The following is a 20,822-nucleotide window of genomic DNA, read 5'->3' on the forward strand; positions in this document are numbered from 1 at the left end:
CCGTAATGACTGCGCATCTCCGTCATCAGGGAATCAGGATCCTGCCGTATCTAGACGAGCTGCTGATCCTGGCAAACTCCCACAATGTCCTCCTCTGTCACCTACAACTGACTGTAAGCTTCCTACAAGCCCACGGGTGGCTCATCAACTGGAAGAAATCCTCGCTGGTCCCAGCTCAGAGCATGGTGCACCTGGTAGCACTCCTGGACACGCACAGTCAACGTCTGTTCCTGTCTCCGGAGAAAGTCCTGAAACTTCAGGACAGGATAAGATACTTCCTTTCCTGCAACAGAGTGTCGTTACACTTGACGATGCAAGTACTTGGCCTAATGGTGTTGATAATCGACATGGTGGAGTACGCTCAATTTCATTCCCGCCTTCTGCAGAGGTTAATCCTTTCCAAGTGGGACTGCCTACCTCACCGGATCAGGTCTCATATGATCACTTTGACTCCGGAGGTTCATCTGTCGTTGACCTGGTGGCTTCAGGACCAGCAATCAAGCAGGGGCCGTCCCTTCTGGATCCCTGACTGGGTCCTGCTGACAACGGACGCCAGCCTGAGGGGATGGGGCGCGATGTTGGAGAAACACTCTATCCAGGGTCGGTGGACCAAGCAGTAATCACTCCTCCCGATAAACATTCTAGAGTTGTAAGCAGTGTTCAATGCATTGTCTCTTGCCCTGCCTCTAGTACAGAACAGGCCTGTTCAAGTACGGTCAGACAACGCCACCACAGTGGTATACATCAATCATCAAGGTGGCACTCGACGCCGCATAGCAATGTTGGACGTGTCAAAAATTTTTCAATGGCCGGAACGCCATCTGCCAGTAAGATTGGCAGTGTTCATTCCTGGTGTTCTCAACTGGGAAGCGGACTTCCTCAGTCGCCAGGACGTGCACGCCGGAGAGTGGAGTCTTCATCCGGAAGTCTTTCAACTCTTAGTGGAGCCTACCAGATGTAGACCTGATGGCGTCTCAACACAATCACAAGGTTCCTGTCTTCGGATCAAGGACCAGGGATCCTCAAGCAGCGTTCGTGGACGCACTAGCCATTCCATGGAACTTTCGGCTGCATTATGTGTTCCCTCCGGTGTCACTCCTGCCCAGGGTCCTGCGGAAGTTCAAGCATGAAGGAGGAATACTACTTCTAGTCGCTCCAGCGTGGTCCAGACGGCATGGGTTCTCAGACCTGCAGGGTCTATAGACAGCGCGTCCTCTTCGCTCTTCCTCAACGGGCGGACATCCTCGTACAGGACCCTTGTCTCTATCCAGACCTGACCAGGCTGGCTTTGACTGCATGGCTCTTGAAGCTTCACTCCTGAGAGCCAAAGGTTTTTCTGAGGCGGTCATTCAAACTATGTTGAAAGTCCGTAAGCCGACGTCTGCTCGGATCTATTATAGGGTCTGGAATTTTTACTTCACCTGGTGTGCTGATAAGAACTACAGTATGATGCGTATAGTGTCAAAACATCCAGAATCCTGGCTTTCCTGCAACAAGGCCTGGCCTCCCTCAAGGTTCACATATCTGCCTTGTCGGTGTGGTTTCAGAGAAAAATTGCGTCTATACCTGACATTCATACATTCACTCAGGGTATACTGCGGATTCAACCTCCGTATGTCCCTCCTGTGGCTCCATGGAAATTGTCTGTTGTCTTGAATGCCCTGCAAGAGTCTCCATTTGAACCTCTTGAGTCTGTGGACCTTAAATGGCTTATGGCTAAGATCCTGTTCTTACTGGCTATTGCCTCTGCCAGAAGGGTGTCAGACCTAGGTGCTCATTCCTGTTGGCCATCCTTTCTGGTATTTCATCGTGACCGAGAAGTTCTTAGAACTCGCCCTGGTTATTTACCTAAGGTGGTGTCATCTTTTCACCTTAATCAGGAGATTGTGGTTCCAGCCTTCATCTCTTCTGAATTGTCCTCCAAAGAGAGGTCTTTGGATGTGGTACGGGCTCTCTGTGGAGAGAACTACCTCTGTTAGGAGGTCAGATACCCTTTTTGTACTGTTTGGTTTCCACAAACGTGGCTGGCCTGCGAATAAGCAAACCTTGGCAAGATGGATAACATAGAAATATAAAATTTGACGGCAGATAAGAACCGCATGTCCCATCTAGTCTGCCCTTTTTTTTTTTTTTTTTTATCCTTTAGGTAATCTCAACCCTTTCTGTCTAGGTTGACAGTCACTAGGTCAACCACTGAAGGTCGACAGTAATTAGGTCGTCACATGACTAGGTCAACACATATGGAAGGGCAAGGTCGACACAGATTTTGGGGGTTTCAGGACCTTTTCATACCTCCTCTATCCAAGTGGGCATAGAGTTGGCCATAAACCTTGGCTAGCCCCGCGAAGGGAAGCGTTTCAACTGACTGTGATCCCAGATGGAAATTTGGGTCAAGAACCCGCCCAAGAAACTGTGTCGACCTTTTGTAAGTTGACCTTGCCCATGTTGACACAGTCATGTGTCGACCTTCAGACAGTGTCAACCTAGTCAATGTCAACCTTCAGTGGTCGACCCAATGATCCACACCCATACCAATAGCATCCATTGCTACATATACTATATATGTATAAGGTGCACAGTGTTATTATACGGGTGTAGTATGTAATGCCAGCGGTTGGGATGCCAGCAGTGGGGCGAGCGCAAAAGGTTATACACATGATACGCATGTATAATGTGCACAGTGTTATAAAGCAGGGACTCTGTCCTAGTTTATACACATGATACGCTAGGGCAGAGGTTCTCAAACTCGGTCCTCTGGAGCCCACACAGTGCATGTTTTGCAGGTAACCCAGCAGGTGCACAGGTGTATTAATTACTCACTGACCCATTTTAAAAGGTCCACAGGTAGAGCTAATTATTTCACTTGCGATTCTGTGAGGAGACCTGCAAGCACTGTGTGGGCCCCCGAGGACCGAGTTTGAGAACCTCTGCGCTAGGGACTATATACCAGTAACATTTATCTCTATATATACTGTATATGTATAATGTGCAGTGTTATTATACAGCAGGGACGCTGTCCTAGGTTATTATTATTACCAGATATTTATATAGCGCACACATATTCCGCAGCGCTTTACAGAGAATACTTGGCTATTCACATCAGTCCCTGCCCCAGTGGTGCTTACAATCTATATTCCCTACCACATGCACACACACACATATTTACACTAGGGTTAATTTTGTTGGGATCCAGCTAACCTACCAGTATAATTTTGGATTGTGGGAGGAAACCGGAGTACCCGGAGGAAACCCATGCAAGTACGGGGAGAATATACATACTCCACACAGTTAGAGCCATGGTGGGTTATACACATGATACACTAGGGACTATATACCAATAACCTCTATCTCTATATACACTGTATATGTATAATGTGCAGTGTTATTACACAGCAGGGACGCTGTCCTAGTTTATACACATGATACGCTAGGGACTATGCACCAGTAACATTTCTCTCTCCCTCTCCCTCTCCCTCTCCCTCTCCCTCTCCCTCTCTCTCTCTCTCATACACACACACACACACACACACACACACACACACTGTGTGTGTGTGTATATATGTGTGTGTGTGTGTGTATGTGTATATATACTGTATATGTATAATGTGCACAGTGTTATTATACAGCAGGGATGCTGCCCTAGGTTATAGGGAGTATATACGGGTTGGGTATGGTATGCTGGCGGCCGCTGCGCTCGCCACAGGTTCTATTGGCATTCTACGAGTGGATATCGCCCGTTAGCCGGAATTACGGCATTTTCTGTGGTCTGGTATGGGTCGTTGGGTCGACCCAACTTAGGTTGACGGTTATTAGGTTGACCACTGAAGGTCGACATTGGCATTAAGTCGGCATGCACTAGGTCAACAGGTGAAAAGGTCAACATGAGTTTTTGGACTGTTTTTGGTGTTGTTTTCTTCGTAAAGTGACGGGGAACCGCAGTTAGTGCACCGTGTCCCCTTGCATGGCTTGCTTCACTTGCCATGCTTCGGGTAAGCTGCCTCGCTTCTCTCGGCACAGGTTACCGTTCCAATCGTAGTACACGTGGATCGTTAAGTATGAAAAAGTTCACAAAAGTGTGGGGGGGAAATGTGAAACACTCGTGTCGACCTTTTGACCTGTTGGCCTAGTACACGTCGACCTAATGACCATGGCGACCTAATGCATGTCGACCCTCAGTGGTCGAACTAATGACTGTCGACCTAAGCTGTGTCAACCTAACAACTGTATCCCCAGTGGTTGGATCCCAGCATCAGCATTCTGACCACCGGGATGCCGACCGCCGGGATATGAACTACATCCCCTATGTACCAGTAGCATCTATCTCTATATACACTGTATCTGTATATTGTGCAGTGTTATTATACAGCGGGGACGCTGCCCATGGTTATTTATTTAATTATTAACAGTTTCTTATACAGCGCAGCATATTCCGTTGCGCTTTACAATTGGAACAACAGTAATAGAACAAAACTGGGTAAAAACAGACAGACATAGAGGTAGGAAGGCCCTGCTCGCAAGCTTACAGTCTATAAGGAAATAGGCATAGATACACAAGGATAGATGCTATCTATTGCATAATGGTCCATCAGATTGCTAGGTTCTTAATGGGTTGTATGATATGATCACCCAGCAATGTTGGCCAAGTGTCAGGAGGGTGTGAGAGTAAAGAAAGACAAGTTATGTGGGTGTGTCTGGAATTTGATAGGCTTGTCTGAAGAGATGAGTTTTCAGGGAATGTTTAAAGGTTTGGAGACTAGAGGCGAGTCTTATTGTGCGTGGGAGGGCATTCCACAGAGTGGGTGAAGCCCGGATAAAGTCCTGTAATTTTGAGTGTGAACAAGTAATACGTGTGGATGAGAGCTGTAGATCTTGTGCAGAGCGGAGAGGTCAGGTAGGTAGATATTTTGAGATGAGTGAAGAGATGTATGTTGGTGCAGTTTGGTTAATAGCCATGTATGTAAGTAAAAGTATTTTATATTTAATACGGTAGAATACCGGTAACCAATGGAGGGACTAACAGAGCGGATCTGCAGACGATGAACGTCTAGCATGGTTATTTATGATAGGATATAGATACAGCTCTATCTCTCTGTACATACTATATATAATATACATGATATATATATATATATGCCTGTATATGACGCTAGCTATATACATATGAGTACTGTGTATTACACAGCAGGGATCTGCCCCATCCCTGTGCAGAAAGTAGGTCACCCACACACCATGTATGGCAGCTACAAGCGGCTCTCATACACCGGGAATAAGCAAACCTTGGCCAGATGGATTAGAATGGTGATTGCACAGGCTGAACTTCCAGCTCCTGCTGCTATTAAGGCTCATTCTACTCGGTCTGTTGGACCTTCTTGGGTGGCCCACCGTGGCGCGTCCGGAGAACAATTGTGCAAGGCGGCTACGTGGTCCTCAGTGAACACGTTCATTAGGTTCTATACTTTTGATACTTCCGCCTCCCAGGATGCTTCCTTTGGACGCCGGGTTCTCATACCCGCTAAGGCGCTTCCCCTTCCTTGCTTTAGGACATCACCCAATGTTTCCCTGTACCTTGCTGCAGAAAAGGAGATTTATCGTAGACTAACCATCGTTAAATCTCTTTCTGCAAAGTACATTGGGTTCCACAGGGCGCCCACTCTGACGCACCTAGCGTCTATGAGTTTGTATGGCATTAGCCGCTAGTCCCTTCTCCTGTTGTGAGAATGTGGTTCTATGTGACTAACATCTGCCGTCTCTTTTCCCTGCTCCTACGTTGGACTGGTTAACAAAACTGAGCTCACAGTGCCTGGAGGTGTGGTTATAGAGGAGGCCCCATTGCATCCTGGGACAGCCTAAAGCTTTAGCCTGTTGGTTTCTCTCTGGATCAAGATCCACTCTACACCCGATGTTTCCTGTGGAACCCAATGTACTTTGCAGAAAGAGATTTAACAATGGTAAGTCTACCATAAATCTCCTTTTCCATTGTCCACAGTGCTCCGATAAAGCTGTCAAGTTTGAGAAGTTCCTGAAGGACAGCGATGCCAAGAGAAACCGGGCGATCGTGAAATGCCAAGCAGAGTCACGGCAGAATGAGTTGCGCCAAGTAGAGTTCGATGAGTTAACAAAACAACTTGGAGAGAAGCGAATCAGGTAGATAATGTAGCACCTGATTTATTTTCAACAGCCCTGCATTTTAATTCACCAATACTATGATTGTACAATAATACCCCTTTCACATCGCACAAATAACCTTTCACATCACACAAATAACCCGGAATCGACACGGAATATTGCCGTGTCGACACGGGTCAGTGTGCGATGTGAAAGCATTTTGCCCGAATTAGCGGGTCGCCTGACCCGGTAATTCAACCCGGTATATAAGAAGGGTTATTCCCGGGTTTAAAATCGGGTCAGGCGCAGTGTGAATGGGAGCCGTGTCGATGTGACGCGGCTCCAATTCACAGCATAGGGAGAGGCGGCGCAGGAGATGAGCTCATCTCCCAACGCCTCCTCCACCCCTGCTGCGCCCCCCCTGCTGCTATGGCAACCGACCCAGTATATTGCCGGATCGGAAAGCCAGCAAAGCAGAGCAAATGCCGGATCCCACCCGGTAAGGACACGTTCTTCCCGGGTGGGATCCGGCATTTGCGATCTGATAGCGGTATAAATGATCTTATGTATATGTACACCTGCTCCTCCTATTTAATGGTGCAGATTTACGTTGGAAAAGCCATATTATGGCTATGGTTGGCAGAGCAATGGGGCAACATTTGTGGAGGGGCAAAAGCTTACAGCAGACTATGGCAGTTGTAGGACGCACGAGCAGCTTCTGCTGAGTAATATTATATGCAGCATGCCTATATTCTGTGTGTGACTGCGACTGTATTTACATACAAAATGCTATGCTACAGTGTTTTCCTTGAAAACACTGTAACGTTTCATTTTGGATGCAGATATAGCCGCTATTACACACACAATATAGGCATGCTGCATATCCTTTTATTCAGCAGAAACTGCTGGTGCGTCTTATTGCATTACATTGTAAAAGATGCTCACCGCTACCGAGTCACGCGAGTTGTAGAACATGGAGCAAAGTTGTAAGAGGACACATCTGTATACACATTTTGGTTTTGCTGTTCTGCCTTAATGTATGTTCACCGATGGCTGAAAGCTTATACTGTTGTGCGCAGCTACCTTTACTGTACTTCTTTCTTTACATTTGATATACAACTTGTTGATGTCCATGTTCTGTATTGAAAATAATAAAAACTTTGTTTAAAATAAACTTGGTGGGGAGGGTCAGTTTTTCCTTTGCAGAAGGGCCCATAGTAATTGTCACTCCACAAAAACACGACTTTTAAACTAGCTCAGAGCTGGTGAAGAGTCTGTCTTATCCTATAACAAGATTCATTTTGCACAAAGTCAAAACCAAAATGAAGCTAGACTGAGGGCTTTAGCCCAGTCACTTCTTCAATTCAATGACAGGGGCCACAGAACATAGAGCTAGAAAGAGTGGCGTTCCCCTATCTGCACTGTGAAATATGCAAATTAGTTATTTGTTCTTAACTACATAGAATTACATATGGGTCAGTGAAGGTCAAGATATTCAACCCTAGGTCACAGTCACGTCTTATAGCAGGTTACATCCTCTGTACATTCCTTACTAGTTCCATAGAGCTGAGGGACCTGACTTCTAATAGTAAGTAGAGCTGTAGATTAATGCCAACAGCGAGGTATGAATGGAGTATGAGACCTGGACTGTCCAGTTGACCCAGAGTAGCTAGCAGGCCCAGGATTCCAGATAAGTGTAGACATGCCGCCGCATGTCAGATCTCCTGTGTCACCATAGGCTGGTGACCCAGGATAGGATTTATGTCCTCACTTACTTCACCCTAAAATATTGTGCTGGAATATAGTCCTACTATGTTACACATGTTGTCATATATTGGGGAGGAAAGATCAGAAATTACCGATTGTCTCCATTATTGTGATTCATAGACAGCAGAATTTACACGTAAGGATAAAGAAAAATAAAATCTATGAAGAATTCTTATTGAAGATGGTTGAGAAAGTCCCAGACAGTAAGTAACAGGTGATTTGGTATCTTCTGATATATGTGCGTGTAATGTATACAATGTATGTGAACACATCCCTCAGATCCACAAACATTGGCCCTGCGTCCACTTCTGAATCAGGCCAGAGAGTAACTGACACCTGACACTTGAAGTCAGTGATTGGCCAGGTTTTCCAGGTGCAGACCCATTTCATCACACTACAGTCCTAGCCAATCACTTTGGGATGCCGCACAGTTGTGTGTAAAATGGTTGCAAATTGACTGTAAAAAGGAGCAGACAAGCAGAATGTCTGACTGCATATAGAATACAGAGCCGCTGTACACATCTAGAGGAGCGTCTGACATCATGGGAGCCTAGTTTATATCATCATGAGTGCAAAGCATGCGCCTCCCAACAGGTTTGTATTAATGCAAGAGTGTCGTTTGTGTAAATGCCTTTACTGTACTGCGCTAGATTAACCCTTCTCGCCTCCGTCCCACTTCTTCAGGCCTGATTAGGCGCATATGTGTAGCAGCCCACTTTCTGCCTATGTGCATGGTTGTTTCACACGAGGTACGTAAACTTGCATATGTCCCACTCTTTCAGATGCTTTATTTCTAAGGCTGGGTACACACTAGATCAATGTGTATCAAACCGATCTGACGGGACCCTGCATTGGCAAATGAATACACACTTGCACGACGCAGTGGATGGCGGCGCAGGATGCCATGCTGCATTTGGCATCATGGCATCGTACATGGTATCTTCTAGTTGGCTGTGCAGCTTGCGACCGTGGGAGCGTGCAACTTGGGCATACACACTTAACGATCTGGCCCATATGTCGTTACGATTTGCCCGGGATCGACAAATACGAAATACCATAGAAAGAAGAGGAAGTGTCCCCCGCAGCAACCAATCAAATACAAGTTATCATTTATCTGGTACATTGTAGGATGATAACTAGAATCTGGTTTATGTGGACAACATCTTCTCCTCTTTTCTAAGTGAATGAATAGGCTGCATTCTCTCTCTCTCTCTCTCTCTCTCTCTCTCTCTCGTAAATTTACTAAGATGGGAGTTCTATTTAAGATGGGATGTTGCCCATAGCAACCAATCAGATTCTACTTCTCATTTATCTAGCACCTTCTAGAAGATAATACCTGTAATCTGATTGGTTGCTATGGGCAATATCCCATCTTAAATAGAACTCCCATTTTAGTAAATTTACCTCTCTCTCTCTCTCTCTCTCTCTCTCTCTCACAAAATACTATCCTCCGCTAGTGATAAACAATTGGTACACTTTATTAGTGAGGGCAAAATATCCCTGTGAGAATCACCCATTCTAGCAATGTGTTGCTATTCCATTTCTTATGATTCTCTTTGCAGATTATCTAGAATATGGGATGGACACCCCGATGAAGGCCATAATCAGACGCTATGAGACGCTCTCCTTCACAAATGCAAATCTAGTGAATAACCTGACTGTTCTCGCTGACGAGTTGGAGAGTGCACAGCACAGACTGGAACTCCTAAAGAGACAGCATGACACGTCAAAGCTGGTAAACAGGCCGCCCAGTCACACGTGACTTGTGATGGTTTTTAAATATATATGTGTATAAAAGTCACCTTGTCTACATACAACAGTTTTATTACATATTACATGGAAAACTACCTTTGTCTGATTCTGGCTTTTTGGCAGACATTTTTAATTTGTATGAGACTCTGCTTAATGGTAGTGACGCAGGTATGCAAATTAAATGGAGGAGACAGACTTATCATGCGTGTTAGCAGGGTAAAAAGGAGGGTGGCCCATGGCAGAGTAGCATTGGAAAGGTCAATTGACAAGTAATGTCTGTTTAAGGCTCCCCATTAGGGGAGGTTTATTAACATTTTAAGTACGTAGTTTTCCAGTTTCCCACTTGAAGAATACCTATGGTAATTTTAAGCTTCCTAACATATGGAAGTAAGACAATTAGTGATGAGTCAGTGAGTGAGCGCATGTTTATGTATTATATATACAGGGTGATTTCAAAAGTCGCAGTACACTTTTTTGTTTCAAAAACTGTGCAGGAAATGGGAAAACTGAATACTCCAGTAAGGAGTGAGTGAGTGAGTGAGTGAGTCTGTCTGTCTGTCTGTCTGTCTGTCTGTCTGTCTGTCTGTCTGTCACCTGGCATTGCCCAGGTTTACATTTTCCAGTCATTACGTTATCAATGGTTTGAATGTAACTGTCCACATTTTAAAAGTAATTAATAGCTTAGCAGCTCTTCCAACACACCCATGAGGTGGCTGCCCAGTGTCGCTTTTGTTTTTGGGGTGTCGCCAGTAGCCCTAATTTTTAATTTAATTTTGAAATTAATTTTTTTACCTTTCCATTCTGTTCAGTTTTATAATCACTTTTCCATCGGTTATCAATGTTGCTATGCCAAGGCTTTTCAGTACACAACATTTTTTTTTTTGTCTTTCCACCTCCATTTCTGTCAGTTATTTTAGTTCAGTGATCTATGGTTATTTCAGTCAGTTATTTACTGTAGTGGTGGGGTGATTGGAGATGAGATGGGTGATATGCAGCCATGACATCCTAAAGAGGGGTACATACGGAGAGGTCCGTGCTTAATTTCTCAGCAATCTGACTAGATTGCTTAGAAACAAAGTACAAATCTCTCCGTTTATATGCCCCACAGCGATATTGATGCACAGCCCCGCGCGTCGCTATCGCCAGTACTAGATTGGCATGCGTGCAGGCACAATCTAGTAGATCACTCACTTCACTGCTGTGTGAAGTGAGCGTCCCCCTCCCCTCCTCGCTCACACACACTGAGCGGGGGGAGAGATGTGTGCTGAGCGGTCTGTGCTAGATCGCTTAGCACACATCTCTCCGTGTGTACCCCCCTTAAGAGCGGAATCGCACAAAGCAATGCGCTCTGTGGTACAAGTGATGATTAGGGGTATAGTTATCAAGCCGCTTTCTCATGCAATTATGTGGAAACTACACTTTCTGTATGATTTTTCTGTATCCCGGCTATGTAACAATAGCCTCCGTGACATCTGCTGCAGCAGACTAGCGCTGAAGACCTAGACCCCGATCCTCCGATCGTGTAATTCTTCTCCCGCAGCCTCCGCCACCAGTGAAAGCTCTCGGAAACCCCTACTGTGTGCATTTGCAGTCTCAGGATCTGTGGAGGAGTCTTTTGAAAATGTGGAAGACTCCGACGATGTGCGAGATGTCGTTTGCAGAGACAGCACTTTATAACTTCAGGGCAGCGAGTAGGAAGAAAAGTGATTTGTTCCTTTTATTGTGGAATGCTGCCAAATTGAGCAATCGGTTTCTGTACTAGCGGGGACACAATTATAGGATTATCAGACGTTTGCTTGGAGCGAGGCGCTGGATGTTTCTAATGTACAATGGATTATTGTATGTTGAAATAACTGAATTTATGAAAGCGTTACAGACAAAACAATGGGACGTTGAAACAGTTTCATTCTTGGTTAATCTCCGGTTGCTGAGAGCAGCTGGTTATACCTTGCTATATTATGTTTCTAAATTAGTGAATGGGCAGCATACTATTGTATACATCCTATTTGGAAGAATAGAAGCTTGTAAAGTATCTTATAAAGGCTTTGGGTGACCTTTTATAGCCTGCGAGTGCAGGGGGGTAATTCAGATTTGATCGCTGCTGTACGTTTTCGTACAGTGGTCGATCAGATCCGAACTGCGCATGTGTATGCACCGCAATGCGCAGACACGACGGAAGGCTGCAATAGGGATCGCCAGTCAGCGACAGTTTTGTGCTAAAGATCCATTCGCACGGCCTTTCGCAAGGAGATTGGCAGGAAGAGAGCATTTGTGGGTGTCAACTGACCGTTTTCAGGGAGTGTCTGGAAAAATGCAGGCGTGACCAAGCGTTTGAAGGGAGGGTGTCTGACGTCAAATCCGGTCTGATGTGATTGCAGCGGCTGAGTAAGTCCTGGGCTGCGCAGAGACTGCACAAAATCAGTTTGTACAGCTTTGCTACACATACGTTCGCACACTTGCACAGTGAAAATACACTCCCCCTGTAGTCGGCGACTATCTGATCGCAGCACTGCAAAAATCGCTGCCCAGCGATCAGATCTGAATTAGGCCCTTAGTGCGAGTCTGCCCTTATTTTTAAAGAGACAATCCTTAACACGGCAAACACAACTGGATCAATTGTTAGATACTCAGTGATACAGGGTGTCTCTAACAAATCTACTCTTTACCAGAGAATATTCAGCACTGCAGATCCTTCATCTTCAGCAGGAAGAGGGGAAGAGGACCCTTTTACCCTGTGTCATCTGTCCAACGTCCGCAGTTTGACTTCAGTAGTGCCAAAAGTTATTCCTGATACATAGCTAAAACTCGGTAATATTCTGTTAACATTGTGTCATCGGAGCTTAATATGTAATAGTTATAATGAGTCATTTATTTGATCATATTGAGAAAACCGTAACATCAGTCATCTATGATTGGGTGGTCTTCAGTATGCAGACTGTCGGGATCCCGGCGCACAGTATACCGGCGCCGGAATCCCGACAGCCGGCATACCTACACTATTTCTTTCTCGTAGGGGTCCACGACCCCCATGGAGGGAGAATAAAATAGTGTGGCGCGCGTAGCGCCACCGTGCCCGCAAGGGGCTCATTTGCGCTCGCCACGCTGTCGGTATGCCAGCGGTCGGGCTCCCGGCGCCGGTATGCTGGTCGCCGGGAGCCCGGCCGCCGGCATACCGTACTACACCCTCTATGATTAGCTTACAGGGAAAAAGACTGTGTGTGTGGTTTTTTTTTCTTCTTTTAAATAATAGCAATAAGGTAGTTACATTGAACAATCGTTATTTAATTGGTATATGTTCAAGATCCTGGCTGTCTGGATCCTGGCAGTCAAAATACCGATGCCGGAATCTCAACCAGGACAGCATCCGGACACCTGATTACCGACAGCTGGAATCCAGAAGGTAAGTATAGTCGGGAGGGTTAGGATTTGACTGCGGGTGGGGGGATTGGTTTGGGTGCCACCTGGGTAGGGGGGGGGGGTTAGTGTTAGGGTAAGAGAAGGTTAATGGGCAGGGGTAGAATACTTACCTCACCCCTGTTGGGATCGTGACCATTGGGATGCCAGCATCGATATTATGACTGCCAGGATCACATACCGATCCCATTTCATTATACTGCCCTCAAATCTAACTAAACAGCAATTTTTTTTTTACATTTTTTTGTTCCCCCCACTTGGCCAAAACCCCCAGACTTTCAGGAACCTGTGAAAATAGTTTGATAAGGAATGAAACAAGTCACACTGTCAGGATCGTAGAGAGAGAAGGCAATCATTTATTATATGGATGACTGGCAGCTGTTGCAACCAGTCAGAGTGAAGACCCTGGCAGGCACATTTGAAGGACACCACCTTGTTTAGTCATGAAAGTCTCATAAACTCTTGATGAACTACAGTTCCCATCATGCTCTGCTAATGTCACGTGTTTGGGTTCTGCAGATAATGACAAGTGAACTGTCTCAGCTGCAGCTGGAATGTGACAAATTACAGGAGAAAAATAAACAGCTGGAATTAAGCTTTAACCTGGAGAAAAGTCAGTTCCGGAACCAGGTGAGTGCAGCCTGTGCTGTGCGGAGTACTTGGGGTGAGGTCGGGGGCTTCACAGGATATGGGTGTCACTACTTGTCTGCTTGCAGACTATGGATGTATGAGCAGAAACCGGCTACCCTAAATGCCCGTTACGTTGCTATCTGCTTTTTAACAGATCCATCTTAACATATAGGCACACTGGGCAGCTGCCCAGGCCACCACAATTGTAAAGACCGTTGTGCAGGGGTGTGTAGTGGTCACACAGTTAGAGCGGCCAGGTAGCATTCTCTACCTGCCTACCAACCAGCAGCTAGACAGTAAATGGCTGTCGTATGAGTGCTGACAGCCATTCACTGTATAGAAGCATGTGGAAAGATGGTGCAAGACCGCAGGAGGGACATTCCCATGAATGGGTGTGAGGGGCCTCAGTGAATTGCTTTGCCCAGGCCTACAATGCTGTTAAGATGGACCTGCTTTTAAACTCTTAAATCTGCCACTAAGCCTATATACTGATACCCCTTTCACACCAGGCTTCCGACTCTGGATATTGCCTGGGAAACTTGTGCCCCGGCTTGGTTTGGAAGGGTCTACCTGGGTTGTGTGTCCCGGGTCACGACCAGAGGCGAACCTGGGACTGACCTGGATAGGCTGCAGTGTGAAAGGCACAACCTGGGTTATCCAACTCGGGTCACACTGAAAGATCCAGAGAGGCGGATCAGCTGAGCTTGGAGATGATGTCATCTGTGAGCACCAGCAGCATGGCACAATGGTACAGTCTGAAAGGGATGACACGGCAACAACCTTGGTCCATCCAGCATGTGGAGTGAACAGTTTCAGCAGTTGTGGCTTGAAACCTCGTTCAATAACCTAGGTTGGACCCGGCTTTCAGTGTGAAAGGGGTATTAGTGGTCTTTCAAAAGAAAGATGGCTACAGAGAGAGCGAGAGAATAGACAAAATAAAATGGCAAAGTCTTTTTCTGTTCTTAGCACACATCAGCTGTACAAACCTTTTGTATTTGGTTATATTGAATATAGCAGTGGTCTCCAAGCTTAATTGGGGTGTGAGCTACTTTCAGAAAATAAAACCTTTGAAGGAGCTACCCCCTCCCCGCAATGCGCGTGCGTTCCTTCGAAAGTGGGTGTGGCCTCACAACTACAAGTAATGCCCCCCCCCCCCCCCCGCGTAGTGCCAGATACACATATAATGACCCTCAGCAGTGCCAGATATTCAAATAATGCCCCCCAGCAGTGCCAGATACAATGCCCCCAACAGTGCCAGATAAATGCCCCCCGCAGCGCCAGATAAAATGCCCCCCCTCCCGCAGTGTCCGATACAGTGCCCCACACAGTGCTAACCCTTGCTGGCTTCTTCTACTGCCGCCGTTGCTGCGCCTCCGCTATGAGGGACAGAAGGGGAGGAGAGCGCAGCGTGCGCCTCTCCTGTGAAGTCCGAAGAGCGGCTGCGGTGAGGGTGACAGAGTTTCCGGCGGCGGCGGGCATTTAAAATATGGTGCCAGTAAGTGAGCCAATCAAAACTCGCGGTCCGGCAGCCAATCAGGTGCCGCCACTGCCGGTCCACGAGCTCTGATTGGCTGACGGCCGGCACCATATTAAAAATTAAGGGAGGAGGAGTGCCAGTGACTGCCCAAGCCCGTGCGCTATGTGAGCTACCGAAAATACTACGGCGAGCTACGGGTTGGAGATCACTGGAATATAGTATAGCAGTGAGGTGTTCTGTAGGATTGGCTGTAGGTTGCATCCCTACTACCGCTGTGTTTTGTCTCTGTAGAGCGTAGAGATCGGCAGTTTGTTGCTGGCAGTGATTAACCTCGCCGATCAGTGTCACATGAAGCATTATGGGCCACTGGCCGAAGTAGAAATCGCCCAAAAGTTGGACATGATCAAGGTAAATATGGTATTTTCTGCGGTTCACTTGTTTCAGTAAACCTAATAAATACAACAATTTTCTCTTACCTTCTAGAGGATACTGGGGTCCACATTAGTACTATGGGGTATAGATGGGTCCACTAGGAGCCATGGGCACTTTAAGAAATTGATAGTATGGGCTGGCTCCTCCCTCTATGCCCCTCCTACCAGACTCAGTTTAGAAAATGTGCCCAGAGGAGCCGGTTACGCTTGGGAAGCTCCTGAAGAGTTTTCTGCATTTATTTTCTATTTATTTTCAGGCAGGTCTGATTGGAACCAGACTGCCTGCTTCGTGGGACTTAGGGGGGGAACGGCCCAACCTCCCTAGGGTTAATGGTTCCGTTCTCTGCTGACAGGACACTGAGCTGCTGAGGGTCCTATTCACAAGCCCCACTACGGCGAGCGTACAGACCCGCAGCACGCCGCCACCCCTAACAGAGCCAGAAGACTGAAGAGTGGTGAGTAAGTAGCCGGCGTCCTGGTTAGCGGGTCACCGGCGGTAATGGCGGCACAAGGGTAGGAGTGCAGTGCTGCATGCATGCTGCACTCCAGGCTTCAGGCACATTGTGAAACCGCTGTGAGAGGCGAGCTGAAGCCACTTCTATTACCCACACTGGCACTACACAACAGGGGGGTTTAACCCACTGTAGACTACATTATTCACCTTAGCCAGTATAAAAACACGGGAAGACCGCGTGCCATTAAGGGGGCGGGGCTTCACTATGAGCAGATCCAGCAGCTTACCAGCGCCATTTTCCCTATGCAGCTCGACTCCGGTAGACTGGCAGGGACTCCAGAGCACCTCAGCGGTACCAGGGGTCATAGAAAAGAAGGGGGGGGGGGGGGGGCAATATATTGGTGTACTAAACCCTACTAAGGGTACTTGGTTTGCGACCCCGCTAAACTTGCACTTTAGCTATAAGGGTGCTGTACTCTGTGTGGGTTAACTGTGTTTTAACCTATTCCTGTGTGTATGTGTGTATTCTCTCACATTTAATGTCAAAGGAGTGTGTATCATGCACAGCAGAGTGTTTTTCTCAATCTGGGGGCTCACTGCCATGTACTCAGGATAGTACACATTCTCAGGCTCGCGGATCTCAACCAGTATGGTTAGATTCATTAAAAGGGATAATTTCAAATATTTTGAATAAATTATCCAAAAATGAGAAGGAGACGCAATACTTACGGCAATCTGTTGATGACCTGATGAATAGAGATTCGTTGGTCATTCCAGCATCTCAGACCCCTGCCATTTGTCCACAGAAGCGTACTCTGGCCCAAATCATGCAGGCTGATACCGATGATGATGATGATGTATCAGACCCAGAGGAGGGTGAGGTGGACTTGGGAGAGGGGGTGGAGCTTTGTCACAGGGAATACAGGCCCTGATAGAAGCTATTAGATACATCCTGCACATTCCTGATAAGGTGTTGGAGGACGAAGTGGAATCTTATTTTAATGTGAAAAAGAAATCCTCAGCTACTTTCCCCGCATCTAAGGAATTAAATTTCCTATTTGAAGCAACTTGGGTAAATCCTGACAAGAAGTTTCAGGTCTCAAAACGGTTACTCACATCCTTCCCGTTCCCTCAGGATGATAGGAAAAAATGTGAAAAGCCACCGATAGTTGACGCATCGGTTTCTAGGCTGTCTCATAAGATAGTTTTACCTGTCCCTGGGACAGCTTCTTTGTAGGATGCTGCAGACCGCAAGATTGAGACCACTCTCAAATCTCTGTATACAGCTGCGGGGGTGGCCCAGAGAAGCACTATAGCTTGTGCATGGATCTCTAGGACCATTGCAAAATGGTCAGGTAATCTAATTGACGAGTTAGATTCCTTATCCAGGGGGGAGATAATTTTACTCCTACAGCATATACAGGATTCTGCTAACTTTATGATGGAGGCCATAAGGAAATTGGTTTACTCAATGCACGCACCATTGCCATGGCAGTGTCAGCACGCAGGGGCTTGTGGCTACGCCAGTGGACTGTGGACGCGGATTCCAGGAAAGGTGTGGAAAGTCTACCTTTCACAGGTGAAGCCCTTTTTTGAGATGAACTTGATACATGGATACCCAAGGCTACGGCGGGTAAGTCTACATACCTTCCTTCCGCAGCTTCCCTGGCTAGAAAATCCTACACTGCTCCAACTCTGCAGTCCTTTTGGATAGCGTAAAAACAAAACCAAAAGTTCTTCTACGGCCTTCAAAGGCAATAGAGGTAACCCCAGAAAACCTGCAAATACAGGTTCACAGGAACAGAACCCCGGTTCTGTTTCCTCTAAGCCTTCAGCATGACGGTGGACCGCACTGCCTGGAAGACAGGCAGGTGGGAGCCCGTTTGCGATTCTTCAGTCACATATGGGCAATGTCATGCCAGGATCCCTGGGTCAAAGATCTTATGGCTACAGACTTGAGTTTCAGGAACTCCCACCTCACAGATTCTTCAAATCAGGCTTACCAGCTTCTCCAGAAGCAAGTATGACTTTACAGGAAGCAATTCAAAAACTGGTACAAACTCAGGTCATTGTTCCAGTTCCACTTCAGCTGTAAAACCAGGGTTATTATTTCAACCTGTTTGTAGTTCCAAAACCGGACGGTTCGGTAAGACCCATTTTAAATCTCAAGTGGTTGAACCCGTACTTACGGGTGTCCAAGTTCAAGATGGAGTCTCTGAGAGCAGTGATCTCAGGTCTAGAGGAGGGGTATTCTTGGTGTCTCTGGATATCAAGGATGCGTATCTTCATATTCCGATTTGACTGCCTCATCAGGCTTATCGAAGGTTTGCCTTACAGGACTTTCACTACCAGTTCCAGGCCCTGAAATTTGGCCTCTCTACAGCACCGAGGGTGTTCACCAAGATAATGGCAGAAATTATGTTTCTCCTCCGTAAACATAATACCGTACCTTGACGATCTGCTGATAAAAGCACCATTCAGGGAGAAGTTGTTAGTCAACATTGCCCTCTCAACCCGACTACTCCAGGATCAAGGATCTCATATGGAGCCAACGTGGAGGCTTCCGTTCCTGGGGATGATACTGGATATGGAGGCACAGAAAGTGTTCCTTCCGTTGGAAAAGACATTGGTGATCCGGTCGATAGTGCGGGATGTTCTAGGATAACCCGGATATCGGTGCATCCATGCATTCACCTTCTGGGAAAGATGGTAGCCGCTTACGAGGCACTGCAGTACGGAAGGTTTCACACAAGGCCCTTCCAGCTGGATCTGTTGGACAAATGGTCCGGATCGCATCTTCACATGCACCAGAGGATCCGTCTTGTCACCAGAAGCCAGGATTTCTCTTCTGTGGTGGCTTCAGACTTCTCACCTGACCGAAGGACGGCGGTTCGGGATTCAAAATTGGATTCTGCTAACCACAGACACAAGCCTCAGAGGTTGGGGAGCAGTCACCCAGGGGGAACAGTTCCAAGGAAGGTGGTCAAGTCAGGAAGCCATTCTTCCAATCAACATTCTGGAACTAAGGGCCATATACAACACCCTTCTACAGGCATTGCATCTTCTTCAAGATCAAGCCATTCAGGTTCAGTCGGACAATGTGACGGCAGTAACGTACATAAACCGACAAGGCGGAACGAAAAGCAGGGCAGCAATGGCAGAGGTAACAAGGATTCTCCTCTGGGCAGAAAGACACACTGTGGCGTTGTCCACGATCTTCATTTCGGGAGTAGACAACTGGGAAGCAGACTTCCTCAGCAGACACGAACTCCACATGTCGGTGGGGAATGCCACAAATCAACATGATAGCCTCTTGTCTCAAGAAGAAGCTCATGTGGTATTGTTCCAGGGCGCGGGACCCTCAAGCAGTGGCGGTGGATGCTCTGGTGACTCCATGGGTCTTCCAGTTGGTGTTTGTGTTTCCACCACTCCCATTGATCCTAAAGATTCTGAAAAGAATAAAAAGGGAAAAGGTTCAAGCAATTCTCATTGCTCCGTACTGGCCAAGAAGGGGCTGGTATGCGGATCTACTGGAGATGCTCCTAGAGGACCCGTGGCCTCTACCTCTTCGCGAGGACCTTCTCTAACAGGGGCCGTTCGTCTATCAAGACTTACCACGGCTACGTTTGATGGCATGGAGGTTGAGCGTCAAATTCTAGCCCGGAAAGGGATCCCGGATAGGGTTATTCCAACCCTGATCCAAGCCAGAAAGGGGGTAACGTCTAAACATTACCACCGTATTTGGAAAAAATACGTCTCTTGGTGTGAGAACAGGAAATTTCCTGCGGTGGAATTTCAATTGGGACGTTTTCTCCTTTTTCAGCAGTCAGATGTGGATGTGGGCCTACGTTTGGGCTCCATAAAAGTCCAGATTTTGGCCTTATCCATTTTCTTCCAGAAACAATTGTCTTCTCTCCCTGAGGTTCAGACATTTTTGAAGGGGGTTCTGCACATCCAACCGCCCTTTGTGCCTCCTACGGCACCTTGGGATCTCAACCTGGCGCTGCAGTTCCTGCAGTCGGATTGGTTTGAGCCTTTACAGGACGCTGATGTCAAGTTTCTTACGTGGAAGGCCGTCACACTGTTGGTCTTGGCTTCTGCGAGGTGTGTGTCTGAGCTGGGGGCATTGTCTCACAAAAGCCCCGATTTGATTTTTCATGAAGATAGGGCTGAACTTAGAACTCGTCTGCAATTTCTTCCAAAGGTGGTGTCTGCATTTCATATCAACCAACCTATTGTGGTTCCTGTGGTTACCGACACCTCTGCTACTTCAAAGTCCTTGGATGTTGTGAGGGCTTTGAAGATCTATGTGAAGCAGACAGCTCGTCACAGAAAATCTGACTCGCTGTTTGTTATCTCTGATACCAATAAAATTGGGTGTCCTGCTTCAAAGCAGTCCATTGCACGCTGGATCAGGCTTACTATCCAGCATACTTATTCCACGGCAGGTTTGCAGTGTCCAAAATCTGTACAGGCCCACTCTACTAGGTCGGTGGGTTCTACCTGGGCGGCTGACCGGGGTGTCTCGGCTTTACAGCTCTGCCGAGCAGCTACTTGATCAGGTTCGAACACGTTTGCTAAGTTCTACAAGTTCGATACTTTGGCCTCAGTGGACCTTCAGTTTGGTCAATCTGTTCTGCAGGAACCTCAGCACTCTCCCACCCGGTTTGGGAGCTTTGGTACATCCCCATGGTACTAATGTGGACCCCAGTATCCTCTAGGACGTAACATAAAATTGGATTTTAATTACCTACAGGTAAATCCTTTTCTCGTAGTCAGTAGAGCAGGTATT

At 46.9% G+C, this 20,822-nt stretch overlaps 1 protein-coding gene across 3 annotated transcripts in view; it reads left to right on the top strand.

Annotated features, from left to right (window-relative positions):
- OTUB2 (OTU deubiquitinase, ubiquitin aldehyde binding 2) overlaps positions 1-20,822 on the top strand; it is a 125,557-nt gene that overhangs the window by 38,924 nt on the left and 65,811 nt on the right. For 2 of the 3 annotated variants that reach the window (XM_063947585.1, XM_063947586.1), the window contains exons 4-6: positions 5,987-6,144; positions 7,993-8,075; positions 9,435-9,607. In XM_063947585.1, the coding sequence (XP_063803655.1) occupies positions 5,987-6,144; positions 7,993-8,075; positions 9,435-9,607 (414 nt within the window). Of the gene's footprint in view, positions 1-5,986; positions 6,145-7,992; positions 8,076-9,434; positions 9,608-13,557; positions 13,669-15,436; positions 15,554-20,822 lie in introns of all 3 variants that reach the window. The other variant, XM_063947587.1, reaches the window with a different exon arrangement.

This window comes from Pseudophryne corroboree, chromosome 12, assembly GCF_028390025.1.
Source record: "Pseudophryne corroboree isolate aPseCor3 chromosome 12, aPseCor3.hap2, whole genome shotgun sequence".
NCBI classification, from domain to species: Eukaryota; Metazoa; Chordata; class Amphibia; order Anura; family Myobatrachidae; genus Pseudophryne; species Pseudophryne corroboree.